At 38.8% G+C, this 21,454-nt stretch overlaps 1 protein-coding gene across 11 annotated transcripts in view; it reads left to right on the forward strand.

Annotated features, from left to right (window-relative positions):
* Positions 1–21,454, forward strand: part of MAGI2 (membrane associated guanylate kinase, WW and PDZ domain containing 2) — a 710,219-nt gene that overhangs the window by 652,980 nt on the left and 35,785 nt on the right. For all 11 annotated transcript variants that reach the window (XM_085216633.1, XM_085216640.1, XM_085216656.1 and 8 more), the window contains 4 exons: positions 3,307–3,492; positions 6,043–6,289; positions 9,452–9,692; positions 11,571–11,714. In XM_085216633.1, coding sequence (XP_085072759.1) covers positions 3,307–3,492; positions 6,043–6,289; positions 9,452–9,692; positions 11,571–11,714 — 818 coding nt within the window. The remainder of the gene's footprint in view (positions 1–3,306; positions 3,493–6,042; positions 6,290–9,451; positions 9,693–11,570; positions 11,715–21,454) is intronic.

Here is a 21,454-nt window from a genome sequence, read left to right on the forward strand (position 1 = left end):
CTCTAAGATCACCCAGTCCAACCATCAACCCATCTCTGCCATGGTATCATAAATTACATCATAAACTAAGTCCTTCGGTGCCACATCCGCACTGCAAGTTTCTTAAGCACCTCCAGGGGTGGTGACTCCACCACCTCCTTGGGCAGCCTGTTCTTTCTAGAAAAGTAGACACACTAATTACAGATCTTCTAGGCAGTAATAGTTAATTTAGGGCCCATCTCTGCTTAATCTTAGCAGTGGGTATTTTTTCTCCATGTGCATAATTGTGCATTTCTTTCTGTGAAATCTTGTCTGTCACTTCACTCAGCCCACTCAGTACTGCCAGTTTTAGATGTGACCGTTCTGAATAATAAAAATTCTCCATCATGGAAATTCACAGCTCATGTCTACCTTTGTTCCTTAGCTTTTACCTAATTAATCCCCTATGAGTAGCTCCATCTTATCTGTTCACAGTACATATTCTGCCACCAAAGACTGTTCAAAACTTAAAAGTTTTCTAACATAGTAGTAGTCAGGTTTTCATAAACTTGCACATAAGATAATCTGCATCTCATTTGAAGCACACATACCTGTAATTAAATACTTAAATAAATTCTTCCCTTCCGTATGCAGAGCATGATGGCCATAGTATTGCTGTTTAGGAGGAGGTCTGGGCAGAGCTCCACTGGAGAGAGCAAGCAGCAACCAGAAGCTAACTTGGATGGTACTAGGAGAACAGGAGCCATGGGGCAAACTTCCCCTCATATTATCTAGAAATGCGCAGAAACCAGCTTCTCCTGAATTGTTGTGGGTTTCAATAGTAATTCATTGCATCTGTCCACTAAGCCATGATGTAGCATTTCAATGGTCTCCTTGGCAAACTCTGATAGGGACATGAGTTCCTTCTGTGAAAGCTTTTCACTCTCTGCTGCAGCAAGATCATGTGGCAGTGCATTGAACCAGTATATCCTCAAATGAGAAGGACTAAATCCTCAAAAACCAAAGTGCTGTAGAGAAGATGCTTGATAGGCGTGAGCACTGTTCTATTTCATAGCACTGCATGACAAACTGATCCCAGAACATTTAGTTACCTTCATCAGACAGGCAAAGTCCATTTGGTTTGGAAGGAAGAAATAGGGGAAAAAAAGTTCCTTCTCTTTTTCTTTCCATTTCCCAGGATTTGGAGTTGAATCAGACTGTCATGGCCATCCCACCCCCAGCTTTGGTTTTAGCAGAAATCACAAACACGCAGACATCTGCTCTATTCACTCATCAGGTGCAAGAAGTCCAACAGAAATTTTGCTGGCAGATAAACAGGATTCCCCGCCCTCCTTTCCCTTGCTACTGAAGTTGTGTCCCTACGTAAGTTATTTACACTAGCAAAGACATCTTTAGGGTTAGCAATGGCAAGCATGGGGATTTTATCTATGACATCTCATCTGCAATGCTTCTCCTTTCTTCCTACTCAATTTCTTGCTCACTCATATAAGGCATTCATATTTTCAGATCTCTACTGATGTGTAGCACAGGCAGGGTAATTTCAGACTGCTCCTGTATTGCATAACAGCAACAACAATGGTTCAGTCCTAGCTTAAATGATTCTTAGTGGTGCTTTATGAAACAATTTGGTCAAGGGCTTTCTGTGAATGTAAATTGTTTCACTGTCAATTTACATTTTTACTTATTTGAGGAATCTAGGCATCAAGGGCAAAATAAAATCAAGTTATTTACAGAATGAGGCCAGTTGCATATTTAAATGTATAGAATGACCACAGATACTTAGATAAGCTATTTGCCTGTTTCCTAAGCAGTAAAATATTTCTCAAGTAAACTAGCCTTACCTGTATTACTGAAGTCATAATTTAATTTACATTCTTGCCTGAAAGATAATTGTAAGAAGCACACAATCTGGTTATGGCTTTCGCTTCGTAGTATTCACTTAGATTTCTAGTTCTCAGAAAATTAATTTATAACACTGTATGCAACACTTTCATCCTTATTAGAAGCAAAAATCACTGTGAGGACTGCATATTGTGACTTTGCATGAGATGCGCAGTCTGTGTTTGTCATGATCACCTTCAGGAAATACTTACAGGGGATTGAGAAATTCGTTTTGCAGTGATGGAGTATTCTGAAAATATTCCCTGTTAGTGCTTTGTTTGATAATAGCATTGATAGCCAAGATATCTCAAGGAAATGCTGATTCGTCTTTTGCTTTATCTTTTCAAATTTCTCTTTAGATGTTAGAATGTTTAAGGATATATTATTTTAAAAGGAAAAAAAAATGCTTTTAAACACCGTTTGGAGGTGGACAGTGAGGCAGAGCAGCTTTGGGCTAAGTTTGCTATGACTGACGTGTGGGATTGGCAGGGAATTCTCAGGCACTATTATGATATTAATAGAGTAAACAGTCAAATGAAATTGTGATAAGCGTATTTTGAGTAGTAAAAAGAAAAATACCATATTCTTTGGGAGGAAGATGGAGAGATGGGAAAAGTCGGCTATAGCATATCCATTTTGGTAAAAATGGGAGGAGAAACACCAGGAGAAAGAGAGTATATTTAGAAAATTCAGTGGGAAATGAGGGAAAAAACGGGACAAGAGAACAGATGGAGCACACAAGGAAATGGAGAACCACAAAGAGCAAAGGCAGCAAAGTTGATCTGTACAGTTTTAAGAATGTGTATGTGTTTGTGTGCTTCTATTTGATGTAGTTAATGTGTCTATACACATACATAATTAACTGCAAATTCATGCTAGCATGCATCTAATTAGAAAACTGCACATCTCTATAAATCTTCAGTATGATTTCTGCTTATGAATTAACATGTTTGTGTGGAGGAGGAGAACAATATAGTGAACCCTGGGCACTTTCGGTAGTAAAATCTGTTTGTATCTAAAATAAATCATGTCTGTAGAGCCTCTATTACAAAATACAGACAAAAGGATTCTGTAAACTCAGAGGTGGGAGACAATTTAAGACTACTACTTAATGTGCAAATTTATCCCCTTCAGTGTTTTAATGCCTTATTCTTCTTCTGATCTGTTTATTGTCTTGTTACGTGCCTGGTTTGTAAACTAGCTGAACCATAAAACTGACGATGGGCTTGGTATGTATATGCCATGTACATCTAGATTCTGATTTTCTAGCAAAATCTGTGTTGTTTTAATACAGATGGCATTGTATAAGGGCGAGTGTTTTATGCACAAAGTATCTTTTCATTCAGGTGGAACTTTCTCCCAAATTAGCTCAATTGAGCTCTTCTGTTTGTGAGCACCACCACTTACTGCTGCGTAAGCTAACTGTGACTATTCTTCCTTGTCTAGCTGTACCCCATAAAATAGGGCGGATAATTGATGGAAGTCCTGCTGATCGCTGTGCAAAACTTAAAGTCGGAGACCGGATCTTAGCTGTGAATGGCCAGTCTATCATTAACATGCCTCATGCAGATATTGTGAAGCTAATTAAAGATGCAGGTCTCAGTGTAACACTTCGCATCATTCCTCAGGAGGGTAAGTCAATGGCCCTTAAAAACAGGAAGAAAATTTTGAGTAGCCTCCAATTAGCTTGAATTATGTCAGTGCTTGAAAGAACATCTTTTGTTTCACATTCTCAGCTGTAACATACAGTACACCAAAATTACAGCCTTAGAATCAGCTGGAATAATATCTGAATTCTTGAAAAGGTTTCTTGTTATGCAAAAGGTATTCAAAGGAAATTTGGAGAAATCTGAGAGAGAACAGATTAATAGAAACTCAGTTTTCATGTCTTCTGTAAGAACTGCCTTTTACATGGAAAAGCATCCTATAAGAGAGCTGGATTTCAAGTTCATGTCCTTTAAACAAAACCTTTAAGTCAGCAAAGTGACTGACAAGGCACTGCAATGGCTGTCACCAGGCATGTTCCAATATCAGCTACCTGTGACAAAGTGATGTGAAGGAAGAGTTCAGATTTGGTAGTTTCCTCCACATGTGCAAGGATAAGAGCACAAGGCAGGGAAGACACAAAACTTTAAATATCTCCTTTATAAGGTGAGGATAAGGAGACAGATTAATTATTCTGATTATTACTGCACAGGCTTATCAGTGGAGTTCCTTTGATGTTGGCTTCATGGGTTTAAGGTTGATTTCAGGACTTTTTGTAGTTTAATGGTCTGATTACCATCAGAACCAAGAGAGTCACGTACTCGAGGTAATGCAATTACTTAATTACTTAAGTGACCCTCACTTTCTACTGTTGCATCCAGCAACTGGGTGAGGAATTAGCCTGACACTGGCCATGGATGTGCCTATTTTGCTAAATGAACTCACTGAAGGGAAGAACACATAAACACACAAGCCCAGAATTCACCCCGGAGCTCTGCAAGAACAGTAGTGTATGATCACCAGAGGTCAGTTTCGTGAGCAGCTACAAACAAGTGTTTTGCTGTATGCAGTCCATGCAGTTTATTTAGGACTTCCTTGCACACTGAATAATGCATATTAGCAAATTACTGACATTTAAGTATTTCCCATTTAAGTAAATGGGAACATTAAACTAGAAGGAAAGCAGATGTACCCCTGGGATGCAGTGCTACAAGCTGCTCTCGGTTGCTGGTAGAGCAGTTTGTGTGCAAGGCAAGGCTGCCCCATGTGGCTGGGTGACATTGGATGCCTCATTTGCCTTCTGGGATTAGCTTCCCAATTTATAAATCAGGAAGAAATCTAATACCTCTGTAATGTACTTTCAGGTGAAAAATGCCATATAAATGCAAAACAGTTTTAGAAGCAGCTTATGATTTGACTTGTTCATCCATAGTTATGAGAGTAATGTAGAAACCAAGGACAATATTCTCAGTCTCTGCCTCTGAAACTCTGCAATACAAAAGAGGCTCACAGATGCAAAATGGGCAATTAAAGCCTTAAGCATAGTAATTACACAGACAAGTATTGCTTATGCCTGCATGAGGAGCACTTTAAGTGCAGATATACAAGCTTTTTTGACGATTAAGCCTAAATTGAAAAGATTTTTAATAAAGCATCCTAAACTTTTAGAACAATTATGAGCATAAATTAAAGAAGCAGAAAGCCGTTATAAGCACAGTCAAATGGGACAAACTCACTCGTTACAAAATGTAAATTAAAATAGTTCAAAATTCAAACTAGATTCAAATGCAAAGATCTGGGCAAGATCTGGATCTTGCCTACCTATTGTCTGGGTATCATGCCACACTGGCCTCACTCATTTTGTTGCAAGCAGGAATAAAAAAAAAAATACAGTGTGTACTTTGCTGTTGATAATGTATATATGATGACCTGTGCAATTCTCCATCCTCTGGCAATAGGAGTCTCTCATATGCTTCCGAGCAATGCTGAACCAGTGTGTTGGGAGAAATACATTTGATACAAGTTTGATGCCAAATGTGTCTTCAGTGTGAAATGTGAAGGTAGAGTGTAATGCCTGATTGTAGAAAGCCATCTCCCAGCCCAGTCTCTACATCTTTTTGAGTTTTACATTGCTTGGAAAAAGGAAGGCTGGTTTTCTGCAGTGTGAAGCCCTGGTCATTTGGCATCAGTACAGGGAAATACATTGGTTTTGCTGGTTAGTCATAATATTTTACTGTTCACAGTCCCCAAAGATGTAAAAACTACAGGGAACTCTTGTTGAGCTGAAAGAGCAGCGCACCAGTGGTTTAGCTTTCATGACAACATCTCTCATCCCATAATAATGCTGAGAGCACTAAAATCGTTCATTTTCTCGAAATGAAAAGTTTTCAAATATCAGTATTTCCAAGCTTTCGTAGCAACCATGACACATGGAAGCCATTTGCCCTGTTCATTTGGGTTTTAAATAATGAGATTGTCAACTAGAGCTGCAGAATTGGCCAGGCTTTCAGATCTCAGAGAATACCAAGAGGAGCCTATTAGCCTCAGACGTCTTAAATTGTAATTATAACCCAAGAGAGCAAAAGGGACAAATTATACATTTCTGGAGTGCGACTGACAATGGTCATCATCTACCTTTGTCCTTTGTTAAATGCCATTCTGTGACAGCTCTTTAATCTCTGGCTTCCCATTATGCAGAGCTGAACAGTCCAGCCTCAGCACCCAGCTCGGAGAAGCAGAGTCCCCTGGCCCAGCAACACAGCCCCCTGGCCCAGCAGCAGCAGCAACAGAGCCCTCTGGCCCAACAGCAACAGCAGCAGCAGCAGCAGCAGCAGCAGCAGCAGCAGAGCCCCCTGGCCCAGCAGCAAAGCCCCATCACCCAGCACAGCCCTGTGGCACAGCCCACACTCCCACAACCCCTGCAGCTGCAGGGACATGAGAACAGGTAAGAAAATAGCAACTTCACAGCCTGCAGTGCCCTGCTGGAGATGGCATGGGCTCTGACACCCAGTGCTGCTGGGATCATGCTCACAGGTGGTAAACTGTGCTAACACGTCTTCTGTGAGTAGCCTGGGCTGCATCAAAAGCAGTGTGGCCAGCAGGTCAAGTTTGTCCCCTTCTACTCCGCTCTCATGAGAACCCATCTACAATTATTACACTCAGCTCTGGGGCACCCAACATAAGAAGAACATGGAGCTGTTGAAATGAGTCCAGAGGAGAGCCACAAGGATGCTTAGAAGGCTGGAGAACATCTCCTTAGAAGAGAGGCTGACGGAGTTGGGATTGTTAGGCTGGAGAAGAAAAGACTTTCAGGAAACCTTATAGGGGCCTTGCCATAACTTAAGTGGCCTACAAGAAGGCTGCAGGACTTTTTAGCAGGGAGTGTTGTGACAGGACAAGATATATGATTTTGAACTAAAAGAGGGAAGAATTAACTTAGATAGTGGAAAGAACTTATTTCCTGTGTGGGTGGTGAGGCACTGGAACAGGCTGCCCAGAGAACCTATAGATCCCTGGAAGTGCTCAAGGCCAGGCTGGATGGGGTCCCGGACAATCTGATCTAGTGGAGGTGTCCCTGCATATGCTAGTGGGTTGGAACTAAATGGTCTTTAGGTCTTTTCCAACCCAGTTCTGTGATTCTATGACTTAATATTATTCTTAATAGAGAACTGGCCAAACTACTTCAAATATCCATCAGGATCATATTTTTGCTAGGGAACTGAATACTGGCATATTCCCTGCTAATAATTTCATCAATAGCATAGTACTTTCTTACTATGTTATCAATCATAAAGCAGATCTATCAACAGGTGATGATGATATGGCCTTTTTTTCCATTATCTTGTGTCATTTTCTTTTGCTCATTGCAGTTCTGGAGTCATGAAGATATTTTTTATTAACAGGTTTTCTCCACGGTGCATAATTTTCCAGCCAATTTCTCATGTATAACTTATTTATGTGCACTGAAAAAGTTTATCAGAGATGGAAAAGAAATAGCAGGGGACAGATGTATTAAATGCTTAATATATCAAAAGCACACTCATGCTATGCAATGACACAGCTTTCTGTGATCTCCAGTCAACATTATTTAGTCTTCAGATTAATTTTTGGTACGTGAAATGAAGCTGATTGCACTGTCTTTATGCTAATCTTCAGCAACTGACATAACATCAAAGCCCTTGTCCCCAAACAGTAGGTACTGGTTACAGAATTTTAACTTTTTGCTGCTGGTGATACTTGACTTCAGTTGTTATGCACTGCACCCTTTTCTTGTTCAGCAGATGTAGTACTTTCACTTGCCCAAAAGAGTTTTCTTTCAGTTAGTCACACTTGGCAGATTTCTTTCCATTATATTTTACTAAATATTTCTCCAAAAGTGATCAGTTTTTAAAAGGCATGCACTTCTGATGAAATGCAGTGTACAGCTTTCACAAAAGTCTCTCTGGATAACTGTAAATCAATATTTAATATCTGCTGATCTGGGAATTTTCAGAGGTGATCTGTAAATGTTACTAATTAAAGTTTCATAAAGAAATTTTATAATGGTCTAACTGATAGTCGTGATCTATAATTGGTCATTAGTCCGTTTACCTACTCAACAACTGTAAATAAAAGCATTATCATCTTAGATACAGCTGTGGTAGAACATTGAGAACCTGCCTAAGGTTGACTCTTAGTCCACAAAAAGGACCACTATTGCTAGTTGTAAAGTGACTGTTACCAGATTTTATAAATATGATTACATCTGGTTTGTTTAGTCACATACATTGCTTCTGTATCAAAATTAAAATACTAAAAGATGCTTAAAACTCTTAGGGATCCTAATCAGTATTCTTTATTTCACTGTTAATAAGGCTCAGTATCACATTGAGCCTCTTGTTCTCCATCTTCTTTTTACATGGGATTAAGATGCTGAGTAAAGAAAGTGAGAGGATTGCATGTAGATTACTGTAGATACTGTAGATGTACAGGTTTTGAAAGATTGTTTGACAGCGGGCTATTTCCATCTTCTCATAAATGCTAAAGGGAAGTAGTGGTTCTGGTACTTTCGTGTCTGGTGAGACACGGAGTTAACTGAAATTGGTGTGTGGGAAGACCTGCCAGAGAGGTTTTATAACTGCACTATCAAAGTAACAAAATTCTGAAACATATCTAAAACATTTCAAAATTTTTGTATTGATTACTTATCTTCTCAGAGATAAATTAACATGAGCAAAACCAATGCTCTCCTTCATCCAAACTGCCATTTATTTCAATCAATAAATTCTTTTCAAAATTGCTTTCACAGTTACATGCACACACGGTCACTCGTTCAACTGCAGCACTACAGAAAAGTCCCGTTTTCTTTGAAACGTTAGAACTCATCTTCCTTTAACCAGCTGACAATTAAAGCAATATTTTATTTCTTATTAATTCCTCATTAACCAAATTTGTTTTCCTTTTACCCTGTGTGACTTCTTTCAATAACTACTGATTATGTCCTGTGGGCTTGCAGCCAGGCACTATTGCAGGGTGTGCACAGTAATAATAAACACTGAATTAACGTGTTTTGTATCTAATGCCTTTCATTAGAAAGTTAACAGCTAGTAAAAAGAATGCTTCCTTTTTTAACTTTTAGAAGTTCACAATAATAATGATTTATATCACTGAAACAGAGGGGCTATGAAGGTCTGCACTGTTGTTTCATTTACTCTATAGAAATCTTAATTCTGGAGAAAGAATGTCATAAACTTAGTGGACTCTTTTATGGTAAGCATTGTTGAGGTGTTTACATGCAGTTTCATCTTCCAGGCAGGCAAGATAAAAGGGAATCAGGATGCTTCTTTCTGTGTCTGTCCCTCTGAGCCTAATCCCAATCTCACTGATAGCAGCTGGAAAATTGCACAGTATGACCTGAGGGAGAAATGCTTATGCTCGTGTTTCAGAAGTGCTCGCCGATTTTGGATGCCTCAACTATTTACCCTCAAAAGTTTTGCTTATCTGTGAAAATTTGCTCTGTGGAATTTTGCAGTCAGGCAATTTGCTTTCACTCTTGGATATGGCATGTAATGCATATTTCTTCACACTTCTTCTTCTTTCTGAAACGAAGCCATTTTGCCTTTCTCAGTTATAGGTCAGAAGTAAAAGCCAGACAGGATGTGAAGCCTGATATCCGACAACCTCCATTTACAGACTACAGGCAGTCTTCAACTGACTACCGCCAGCCTCCCCTGGACTACAGGCATCCTCCCGTGATGGATTACCAGCAGCCACCACCCCTTGACTACAGGCAGCCACCCTTGCTGGATTACAGGCAGCACTCTCCTGACACCCGGCAGTACCCCCTGTCAGACTACAGACAGCCCCAGGTACAAAATGCTGACAGCTCTCCTCAATGGAAAGCACTGCAGTTGGAAGAGAGAGATCATGAATTATTGAAGCAGCTGACGTTACAAGAGGAAAAGGCACCTTCATTGTTTTTACACTGAGTTACTGTTTCTGTGTAGAGGACATGAATGCAGAGCCATTAATATTAATGAAGAACCTTGTGATCTGCCAAATAACGCTGAGTTTCTAATTGTGTGACTACAGTGTTAAATAAATGCTATTTTTGAGGTACTGGAGAGTTAAAATCAAAGTTCTAAAATAAGCTGTCCTTGTATCAGCAGAAGTACTTAGGTGAGATGGCAATTCTAAAGGATTGTTGAAAATCAAGATTTTATCTAATCCAAATAAATAAATAAGTAAAAGTGAATCCTGATCGATAAAATTACTTTTTTGTTGGTAGTAGTCTGGATGAGGAGAAACAAGCTTGTGCAACCAGTTTCTTTGAGATCAGGCATGATCTCACAAATTCAAATAAATATTAGATGAACCTTGGAAAAGACTCTGCTGATGATAAATATTTACTGAAACTTGTGAAGGTTTAAGGACCTAGCTTAAAGTCCAGATGAAAATATCCTCCTTTCTTCATACATGTATGCAAAGGGAAAAAAAAGAAAGAAAAAAGGGCCACAAAAGTAAAAAATATATTAAATAAGACAGTATGTTTTTCTGGACACTGTGTGCTGAAACCATATATAGACATTATTTTTGTGTCTGTGTTTTTCAAGCCAGATACATTAACTCTATCAATGGAAATATCCAAATTCTTAAATGGAATCCAGAGAAACTTCTGAGTTTATTCATTTCTGTTTCAAAGAAGGAAGTATCTGTCCCTATGTCCACAGCCTTAAAGACACTTTTTAGCATCTAGAGATGCCTAGGCTGCCCATTTCTCACCGATCTATTTAATTCTCTGTCAACTGGTATATACAGCTCAAGTTTGCTGTTGTTTTCCTCTTGATCCCATGACTTTGCACATTTGGCTGCCAATGGATCAGCAGCAACAGAGCAAGTTCCTACTGAGATTCCTCTGTGGTACTAGTAGTTCAGATCTGACAAGGAAAACCTGGAAATATGAATCTCAGTCCCTACAGGATGCAGAACAAGTGAAGTTCAAACGCTTCACTTCCCACCTCCTCCTCAAGGCACATATTTTACCTGAAGTGAGGAGAGTTGCTGCACTTTGTGACTCCATACCTACCGAGCAAGATGAGTTGAAGCACTGGCACAGGTTGCCCAGAGAAGTGGTGGATGCCCCGTCCCTGGAGACACTCAAGGTCAGGCTAGATGGGGCTCTATGCACCTGGTCTAGCTGCAGGTTCCTTGTTCATTGCAGGGGAGTTGAAGTAGGTTGCCTTTAGAGGTCTCTTCCAACTCAAACAGTTCTATGATTCTGTAAGTTCTGCCAGGAATTTAGGAGGTGCCTCTACTACTAATGTTTGCATTATATTCCTGTTAATACAGGAACTGCCTGCTATCCCACTTGCCAGATCAGCACTTCTGTGTAGACATAAAACCTTGCCCTTTGGTACCATGACAGTATTCAGGGTGAATGTGGAAATCACCCTGAGAGTTTTGATTCTAGGTAATTGCTGCATGACATCATTTCAGGATAGTTTAGATGTAGGCGTTTACATTTTGCTAATATACAGTTTTAATGACCAAAACAGTTGTTCTTATTCTCATCTATCCTGACAGTGCAGAATTATACATTGAAGGTGCATTTGCTTGTATTAATGAGTAGATGCATATTTGAAGAGATGTATTTTAAAGTTTTTTTAATGCCTATTATGTCACTGATTATTATTATGGTTAATTGTCTTTCATTTTGTTGTTGTTGTTTTGTTTTTTTTTCTATATAGGACTTCGATTATTTCACCGTTGATTTAGAGAAGGGAGCCAAAGGTTTTGGGTTTAGTATTCGAGGAGGAAGGGAGTACAAAATGGATTTGTTTGTGCTGAGGTTAGCAGAAGATGGACCAGCAATAAGAAATGGAAGAATGAGGGTAAGTAAAATAAATTATAAAAAGCTTGTCAACTTTAACAAATGTATTTGGGATGGAATCAGACAGATGGGGTCAAAGAGAAAGTAGTTTTCTCTTAAAGAACCAATACCAAATGCCTTCAGTAAGACAATCTTGTTGTGATCAAGTTGAAGAAACAACTTGAAATTACATAGAATCTTTGTGGAAGAAATGCATTAGTTTTTGTTGATAATAGCTTTTATTTTGTTGTACTTTTTTTTCTTGCACTCATATCAAAGCATCTTCAAAATCTCTGTGAAAGCATTTAGTACATCTTTGATAGTAATATTGGCATAAATAACAGTTATTTCTCTAGTCACAAAAGCAGTGGTAACTGTGAGACATTTAGCTGATAGTTATGATACTGAGGACATGGTCTGTGTTAACTTACTAACTTAATCAAATTGCTGTCCTACTCTTTGATGATTTTGTTCATTGATATAATTCAAATGGTAGGGATCAGTTTTCGCTTTTTGGTGATACACCTCTTATTGCACTTGTGTCCTTTACAGCAGTAATAACAAATTTTGCAAATACTGTGATTGTTAAACGGATTCTGTTTCACAGTCATAACAATCTCATTGTTTGACTTCATACTGAAAAAGCATTGCCGTCAGTCTAGGTATATAATTAGTATTTTTCTGTTTGTTATTTTTTAATTCACTCTTAATCTGCCACTTTGCAGAATTTTAGGATTAATTTAGTTCTCAGTTGTAGCATGGAGTTTAAGTTCCTGATGCTGGGAGCTTGCATAGAGAAGAAATGGCATAATCAGTCTCTGCAAGATGGAAGCCAGATGGGTAACAGGAAGTGGAGAACTATTTCCACAGTGTTTGCTGTGTGAAATTGACTAAAGGGGCATTAATGTTACAGATAGAACTTAAGCTGATGAGTATTTTTGGTGTTATCGTTCTTTCCTGCACTAAACAGTTCCATGAAACTTGACTGCTCTTAATAAAAGGCCATAAGCAAGATATACATTATCAGACAATGTGACTCGAAATCTGGAAAAAATAGTGCATTTAATAAACTCTGGAATCACATATTTGGAAAAAATATTGCTAAGACAACAGAACTTGATGTACAATGCTTTTGGAGAGGTTCATTTCAAGTAATAATGTGTACCAGTCAAAAATAATCTAATACATTAAAATCTGTGCATCATTTGAATAAACTAGTACCATAGAACAAAGTTATTCACCATGTGTGCAGCATAAATACACAAATATATATATATGTATATATATGTATATGTGTATATGCTTAATATGTATTATTACACAGCTTTCTTCAATTTCATTAGGAAAAGTCCTGTAACTTATCATGAAAAATGTTAATTTATTTTCTAAATTGGCTTATTTTAAATCTTGTTGATGAGCCAGAATACATAGCCAAGTCTAATTCTGGACAGGTGGCTGAAACTTGGAGTTTTCTCTACCCAGAGTTTTCTCTCACAAGCACCACTCTTTGAAACCAGCTTTACTCTCAATCCCAGTCATTGAGGCTTGGGTTGTATTCTCCTGTTTAATACTTATTTTAACCCCCTCAGTAAAAAACTTCCCCCCAACATCCAATCTAAATCTCCATTTCTTTAGTTTAAAACCATTCCTCCTTGTCCTATCACTATCTGCTCTACACTGTCTATGTAAAAAAATTATTTTCCTCATGTTTATAAGCTCCCTTTAAATACTGGAAGGCAGATGATAGGAAGAGAGACAGAAATTGAAGCACCCTTCTAGTTTCATCTTCAGGATCATATGAATTCCAATGAAGCTTGGGTGCAGATGAGAGAACAGACTCATAGACTGAGGATAGCAAGTGCTGTAATTCATGGGATTCCATTGGCCCTGCCAGAACTGTCTGTCTCCGAAAAGAATTATGGAGGGGGGAGAAGGTTTCATAAAGCTTGTTACCCCGTTTGCATTTCCAGCTAGAAGTCTTGATCTCACTTTCCCCTGGGAATGGCATGCCAGGGAGTTAGTGTTTTTATTGGAAACAAATCCACAGAGGAACTCTCCGTTTTAGGATTGCAAGATCTAAAATAGTCTTTAATTGCTCTTCATGACCAATTGAGACTTCTTCTTCAATTTTCTGCTGATTTGCTCTGGGAACCTGAAAGGTGGAAGACTACTGATTTGATGTCATACAGAGTTCATCAGTCTCAGCTGCATATTGCTTTTCCACCCAAGGACCACTTTCTGACAACCTATATATATACTGCAGTACATTTTAAAGTTTGACAACTTATTGCCTTAAAAAACAATTTTAAAACTTTCACAGTCTTAGTGCCCTACTCTTGGTTCTGGTACTTTTACATGCACTCAGTCTTTTGTTTGGGCTCGTATACTCTCTGCAGAAAGCAGAAACATAAATCCTCATTTAACTTGGACTCATCCATCACAACACATAGAAAGGAAACATCCATCAAAGGACACAGAAGTCTGCAGTGCAAGCGTCCACTGCCTGCATGGCTGGTAAACTATTCTCAACCAGTGTTGCATAGTCAAAGCTATAATTACATAACTTCATATAAATCCACATGTCAAGTCAAAAACTATGGTTAATATTGTCAGGATTTTACTGCATATCATGGATAAGAGATGTGAAATTTGTTGCAAAAGACTTCTGTGGAATGTACAACTAGTACAGATTCCCCTTAATTCTATCCGTGGAGCAGAAATCAAGCTACAGGTAATTCTGAAGCCTACTACAGCAACTGTCTACAGAACTTGAAAAATGTGTCTTAAAATACTTTCAGTAAAACAAATGAATTTTCATAAATAGCAAGATAGCTTAGAAGTATCGAAGAAAACTTTCATTAGATATAAGGCAAATACAAAAGAGAAAATGATTATCAAGAACTTTAAATGTGAGATGAATTCTCTGAGACCTTCTGAGTTCTAGCCCCAGAGCAGAGCAATAATATGGCATGTGCTGTAAGTAACAGCAGTAGTAAATTGAATCAGTCATTGGAGTTGAGGAACATAACACTGACAATGTGGAGCACAGTCTTGGAGCTTTTGGAGATTCAGATTCTACCAGCAACAATTTTACAGGTCTATTTAAATGAGTCTCATGATAGCTCATATTTTTCTTCATCTCACACTGAGAACAATGATCAAGCATTCCCCCTTATCATATCACTACCAGACCGTGTAAGAAGTCGGTCTCTCTCCTATTAGAAGCTCCCCTTTAAGTACTGGAAGGCCACAATGAGGTCTCCCTGGAGCCTTTTCTTCTCCAAGCTGAACAAGCCCAGCTCCCTTCACCTTTTTTTCATGAGAGGTGATCCAGCCCTCTGACCATATCTGTGGCCCTCTTCTGCACTCTTCTTGTGCTGGGAACCCCAGGCCTGAATGCAATACTCCAGATGGAGCCTCACAAGGCTAGAGCAGAGGGGGGACAATCACCTTCCTCTCTCTGTAGGCCACCCCTCTTTTGATGCAGTCCAGGATACACTTGGCCTTCTGAGCTGCAAGCATGCACTGCCAGCTCACATCCAGGTTTTATCCCTCAGGACCCCTAAGTCTTTATCCTCAGGAACTGCTCTCAATTATTCTCCCAAACAGTACTAATATCCAGGACTACCCCAACTGAAGTGCAACATCTTTCACTTGGTCTTGTTAAACCTCATTAGTGCCACTTTTCAAGCCTGTCTAGGTCCCTCTGGATGGCATCACTTCCCTCTATTGTATCAACTGCACTAATCAGCTTGGTGTCCACAAAGCTGCTGAGGGTGCCCTCTATCCTTCTATGTCATTGATAAAGAAGTTGAAGAGCACTGATCCCAAGACAGAGCCCTTGGGGACACCACTCATGGTTGACCTCCACCTGGACATAAATCCATTCACAATGACCCTCTGGCTGTGGCCGTCCTAACAGCTCTTTATCCACCAAATAATCCAGTCTTCAAATCCATATCTCTCCATTTTAAAGATAAGGCTGTGGTGGGGACCATATCAGAGGCTTTGCACATATTCAGGTAGATATCATCAGTTGACCATCTTTCGTCCACTGATGACACCCCATTGTAGAAGGCCACCAGACTGGCCAGGCATTATCTGCCCTTATGGCCATTCTGGCTGTCTCAGATCGCTTCCTAGCCTCAGATGTGCCTTGAGGATCTGCTCCATAACCTTCCTAGGCACAGGTATGAGGCTCACTGTTCTGTAGTTCCCTGGGTCTTCCTTTCTCCTTTTTTTGAAAATAGGAGGGGAACCATCAACTGCTTTCAGGAGAGTTGTAACAAATACTCAAAATGTTTCCAAGATGTATGAGATCTCTTCTTGCTGTGAATGGTATCTACAGCAGCCAGCATGCTCATTGTAACCAGCTTCAAAGAGCCTGTGGCTGAAGACTGCAAGAATACAGAATATATTGCACAATTAGGCTTATTGAATGTGAAATTCGTGAAGAATGAGGACAAAATTTGCTTTTTAATACACAGTGTACTCTGTGTCATTTGTCACTTCATGAGTTACATCCTTTTTTTCACTTCTACCATAAAAGTCATACTTCTTATCTCTGACAGTTCTAGCTTCATTGCCTTGTCAACTCATTTTTCTCAGTGTATGTACACCAGTTAGCCCTATCTCTAACTTTCTCATATCTACCAACACAATTTTTCTCATTTTTGAATATATTTGTAAAACAGACTTCTGAAACACAAGCACCACAGAATTTTATATCTGTCATGCTTTGCATTCTTTGGCTTTTTGTTTTGTTGCTTTTCTGCTGCCAGTGCTCCTCTTTATTTCACTTGTACAGACTTGGATCTAGAAATAGACACAAGGAACAAAATATTCCTACAGTGTATATTGTGAGCTTCCATGCTGTTGCTGCATAAGAATTTGTGAGGCTTCAGTCTGTTCTAGCTTGCCAAATGAGCAGTGTAGTGAGACTCACCCTCTAATAGTAACTAATAGGTGATGTGGTCAGGTTCATGGCATTCTGCAAACTAGCAATCTGTGTATTTCATCCTTTCCCATGATAACAGAGTTCACATCACCTTATTCAAAAAATTTCATCCAGCTACATCAAGGATCATTCCTAGAAAAAAAGGATACAATATTCAAGAGCCAATGGCCAAAAAAGGCAAGCAGCCAAGAGGAAACCGCTCTCTTATTTAGAAGGAAACATAACTGAGGTTTCAGAACATGGAGGGCATAAGCATTTCATTTGAAATTACTGTCAAAACCCATGTACAAACATTCAACATTATTCAAAATTGTCATTTTCTTCTTTGCAAATGTCTCAAATGAAAGGTTAGGTAATTGCTTCTACTTTTTCTTTCTGATGACATAGCCTTTGCATTGCTACTTACAACAAGAGGGGCAGAGTGCTCATAAAAATCATACCTTGAAGCCCTCTCTTATGCCATGGGAGATATAAGCTTAAGACCACTTAAAAAGCCTATATGTTGGGCTTCAAAACAGTAGGGTGATAAGTGAAAGTTAGATATTGCTAGCTGTATCCCCTAGAAGAAACTAATTAGGATCAAGACCAACTCTTCAGGCTTCTCTAGACAATATGCAGTATGTTTTCAGATATCTATCTGGACTCCATAAACTCTGTACGGCAGTAGTTTAACAAGGGAATGCAAACAATCTCCTCAGAGCCAGGCACTCCCATATGTTTCAAGTCATACACTCGGAAATAAACTTGAGGTATTGATTTCACTATATAAATAACGAGAACTGAACTGTAGGCAAAATTTAGAGCAGCTTCAGGTAGTTATATCCCAGCAGTGTTGGGAAGGCTTTTATATAACAAGCAAAGCAAAAGTCTTTTTCTTCCATGTTCATCATAGGATTTTCTCATTCTGGCTTTCTTTTTTGCCTCTTGCTTGGTGTTCATCTAGTTGCTTTATAGCAGACCTTGATTTATAGGTTTTTAAAGATGAAAGTCATCTGTTTCCACCAGTGTAGTTATCTTTCTATCTCTGAGGCTTAAATTTAACTCAGCTTCCATAGTTGCATGTCCTCGTGCAATGTATCATCATTTTATATTAAAAACATCTTCAGTAGCTAGTGTCTGACATCTCAAAGAAAAAATCCAAGCTGAAATGGAAGGGCTGCCACGTGTTCTGTTTTGTGAGATTCCTGATCCACTGCCAAACATTGTACCAGAAATACTGTCTAGCAGTCACATGCAGTACCTGTAGCTTCAGACAGGTGAAGAAGTGCTGTCTCTTAATCCTTGTGATTCTATTCTCCACACATTTTACTTTGTTCCTTCAGTCTCTCCAGAAAAAGTTTTTGTAGGATTATCTCAGCTTTTTGGAGCTTTCTGTAGCTCCAAAGGCAAGAGGTAAATGTGAAATAATACCACAGAAAAAGCTCAGGAGGAAGAATGAAAAATTAATTTACAGAAAGGAGAAATCTGTAAGAGGAGGTTGCTGTGCAGACCCCACAATTTGCACTGGCTCCTCACTGGTGTGAACCCTCACCAAGATTTTTTATTAAAGACAAATGTAGTGTCTGTTTAAGCCACTCCACTAGTCCCACATCAGAGGGCTGTTTGCTAAGATCTCCTTTGGAATTGCAGAGGTTACAGTCCATAAGTATGGTCAGCAAGAAGTAGCTCAGTTCAGCTTGACAGTGATTAAAGAAAAGTATTAAAAATACAAGTAGTTTTCACACAGTAGAAATAATGGATGATAGTGACATCTCCTTATCCAGTTAAGAAATCTACAGCAAAGAAACTGGGAGAAGGAAGGAGAAAAGGCTTGATCAATCATTGCCTGCTTACAAATATTTAGTGCAATCACAGTAACAAAAAAAAATAAACCAAGGATTAACCAGTGTAACACTTAATTTTTGCCACAGCAAACTTTGTAGTCCTATTCAGGATCAGAAAGAATACCAAACTCTTTGAGATACGGTCCTGAGTGACTTCAGCAGAACTCCAGTTCTTAAAAGGCATTGAAGTCTATGTTAAGAATAACACAGATAAGCAGATGTTGGAAGACTTCTTGCTGGTTACAGAAAGCATAAAGGTGAAAGGAGCAGTGATAGGTCCTAACAGCCTGAAAAGTCTTCTTTGGTGCATTGAGTAATCACTATACATATATATACATACAGTAGTCACAGTAGGGAGTCAGTTGCAGGTCAGTCAACAAGAGTAAGGGCCTGAGAAGGTTGTCAGAAATTACATTGAAAAGTCACTAATATTTATATGCTTAGATATTTAAAAATGGATGTTATGCACACACCTAAGGGAAAGAGGGATGCCCCTGGAGCATACAGTGCTCCACCAGCTTGTTTGACCAGGGTCTTGTGCACGCATCTAACAGACAAATGGCTCCAGTGAGATTCATGTCACTTAAGTAGCCAGTCTTTCCTACATAACTAGCACTTACCCTTAAATTCTGTGGCATACCTGTCTTACTTTATGCTGTAATATAAATCTTACCTTCATAGTAAGCGTTCAGTGAATGTCAACACTGTCATTACAGTAGAACATAAAGACAAAGATATTCTTTGTCCCATCCACTTATTCTGTGATTTGTGATCCATCTGAACAGTACAGTAAGATGTTTAGCTATGTTTTCCCACTGAACTGCACAGACCCTTGGGGTAATCTCCTTCATGTGCCAATTCCCTACTACATAAATCACTGTCCATCCTCACTTGTAGCAAGAGTGGGTGTGATTGATCTGAACTCTGGGAATTCATCTGGGGTATCTGAGCACTTGAGCTGTATGTAAGTCAGACTGTGATGAGCAGAGCTGGGTACTGGGCTAATGTGAGTGGTAAAACTCAAGGAATATATTGGCATGTAGATATAAAGCTGATCAGCATTCTTGTGTCTGCAATAAAGAAATGCAAAATAATGTCCTATAGGATGCTGAATATATCTTGACAGAGTAAAACCTTAATAAATCAGGGCTGGATTAACTGTATGTGAATTATTATTCAGCATTTCTCAAAAAAGCTGAATAATAGTTGTATTTTTTAAATTTATCTGGAGAAAGATAAGGTGAAAGAACATTCCCATCGCATGTAATTAAAATAGTACTCTTAAAAATGTACTCTGTTAGGCACAGTCAAGGCATCTTTCTAACTCTCTGTGTAATAGCAAAGTCCTTCAAAGGAGCAAAATAATAATCTTGCTGAAAATGTCTTAGCATGAATTTTTATGAATAAGGTACTTACTTGGAAGGCAGACACCATATTTAATTCTGTATTTTATAGAAGCTTTATAAATCTTTCGAGATCTAAAAATGAATCAGCTCTAAGTTCAAAAATCTAGTGTCTGCAGTTTTCGAAAAAAATAAAAATAGACCAAATTATGTCGCTCTGACACCTGAAACATTTTGCCCAGCCTCAGGCATGACAAAGGCAGCCTCTCTTCTGTGTTTTCCAAACTACCACAAGCCAGAACTAGAAGAGTTCACATACAGAGGTGAAAGAATATGAATATTAGACCCATTCCTACATCCCACCCAGCCTAGTATAATCACTCCAGAAAGGATGAGTAGGTAATGCTTACCTTAGCAGAGGACTGTAGAACAAATATCAAATGATTTCTCACTGGGTATAACAGCAATGCCCCTGGCAGTCAGCATTGTACAGATCTCTTATGCTAGAACTTTCATTCTTAGTATTCAGAATTACTTCTACCCATTTATTTGAATGTGGTTGTGCTTTTGACACTATTGATACACTCCATCAAAAGTTTCCAAAGATCAATGTTTGTATTGTTAAATTATTTTTTTTTTTTAAATTATGGCTACAACAGTAATATTATTTCTTCCTCATCTCCATATCTCTTATTCTACTGACCAATGTCATACCCATCTTTTTTTTGCTTGAGTTTAGCAGTCTCTTTCATCTTTCTCATAAAGGAGCTCTTCTTCACTGCTGACCATACTCACTGGTGTCTGAACCATTTCTGGGTCTATCACATTCTTTTGAAGGTGAAAGTGCCACAGCAACCTGCAGTTTTCAAGATTCTGTTGCTCTTAAATGAAATAACAGTTTCTCCTTTAATCTCTATTTTTTCCCTAGTGGTTAACATTCTGTTTGCTTTTTTGACTGGGCTGACATCTCATAGAACTAATCACAAGGATGTAAGATCTGTCTCTTCAGGAGTAATGGTTAATTTAGAGTGACTGTGTGTGTAATTTTCCACACATACTGCATTGTATTGTGTTGCCTGCAAATCTTGTCATTCAATCTTCAGCCTTTTCAGCATGCCATTACGCTGAACAGAATAATCACTATGGTAAAGTCTTTTGATTGTGAAAATTGACCACTTATTTCCAGCTTTTTTCCCTTTGAATTTAATCTCTTACCTAACAGACCCTATTCTTTCTCCATCCACAGCAGAGCCTTTACTGAAGGCTCTTACTATTAAAAGCTTTCTGAAAATGTCAGTATATTAACCAGATCACATTTATCTATATAGTCATTGTCAACTTCAGTGACCAGCAATAGTTCCGTGAGGAATGGCTTCCCTCTACAAAAGGTACACTGATCCTTCTCTACTATATCATAATTATCCATGTGCCAGCTAATGGCACACCCTCCTTATTGCTTCTGTCCGTTTGCTGGAATGAACAGGAGACTCATTGGTTGCTTTCCAAGACAGGTGTCACACTTGCCACTTCCCATTCCTCTGCTATTAGGCCATTTACTGATCTAGACAGCAGATTACATCCCGTAGTTCAGCAGTTTCATATCCAAATTCCTTCAGAGTTGAGGATGAGCGCCATCTAC

This window comes from Meleagris gallopavo, chromosome 1 (genome assembly GCF_905368555.1).
Source record: "Meleagris gallopavo chromosome 1, MGAL_WU_HG_1.1, whole genome shotgun sequence".
In the NCBI taxonomy this organism is placed as follows: domain Eukaryota; kingdom Metazoa; phylum Chordata; class Aves; order Galliformes; family Phasianidae; genus Meleagris; species Meleagris gallopavo.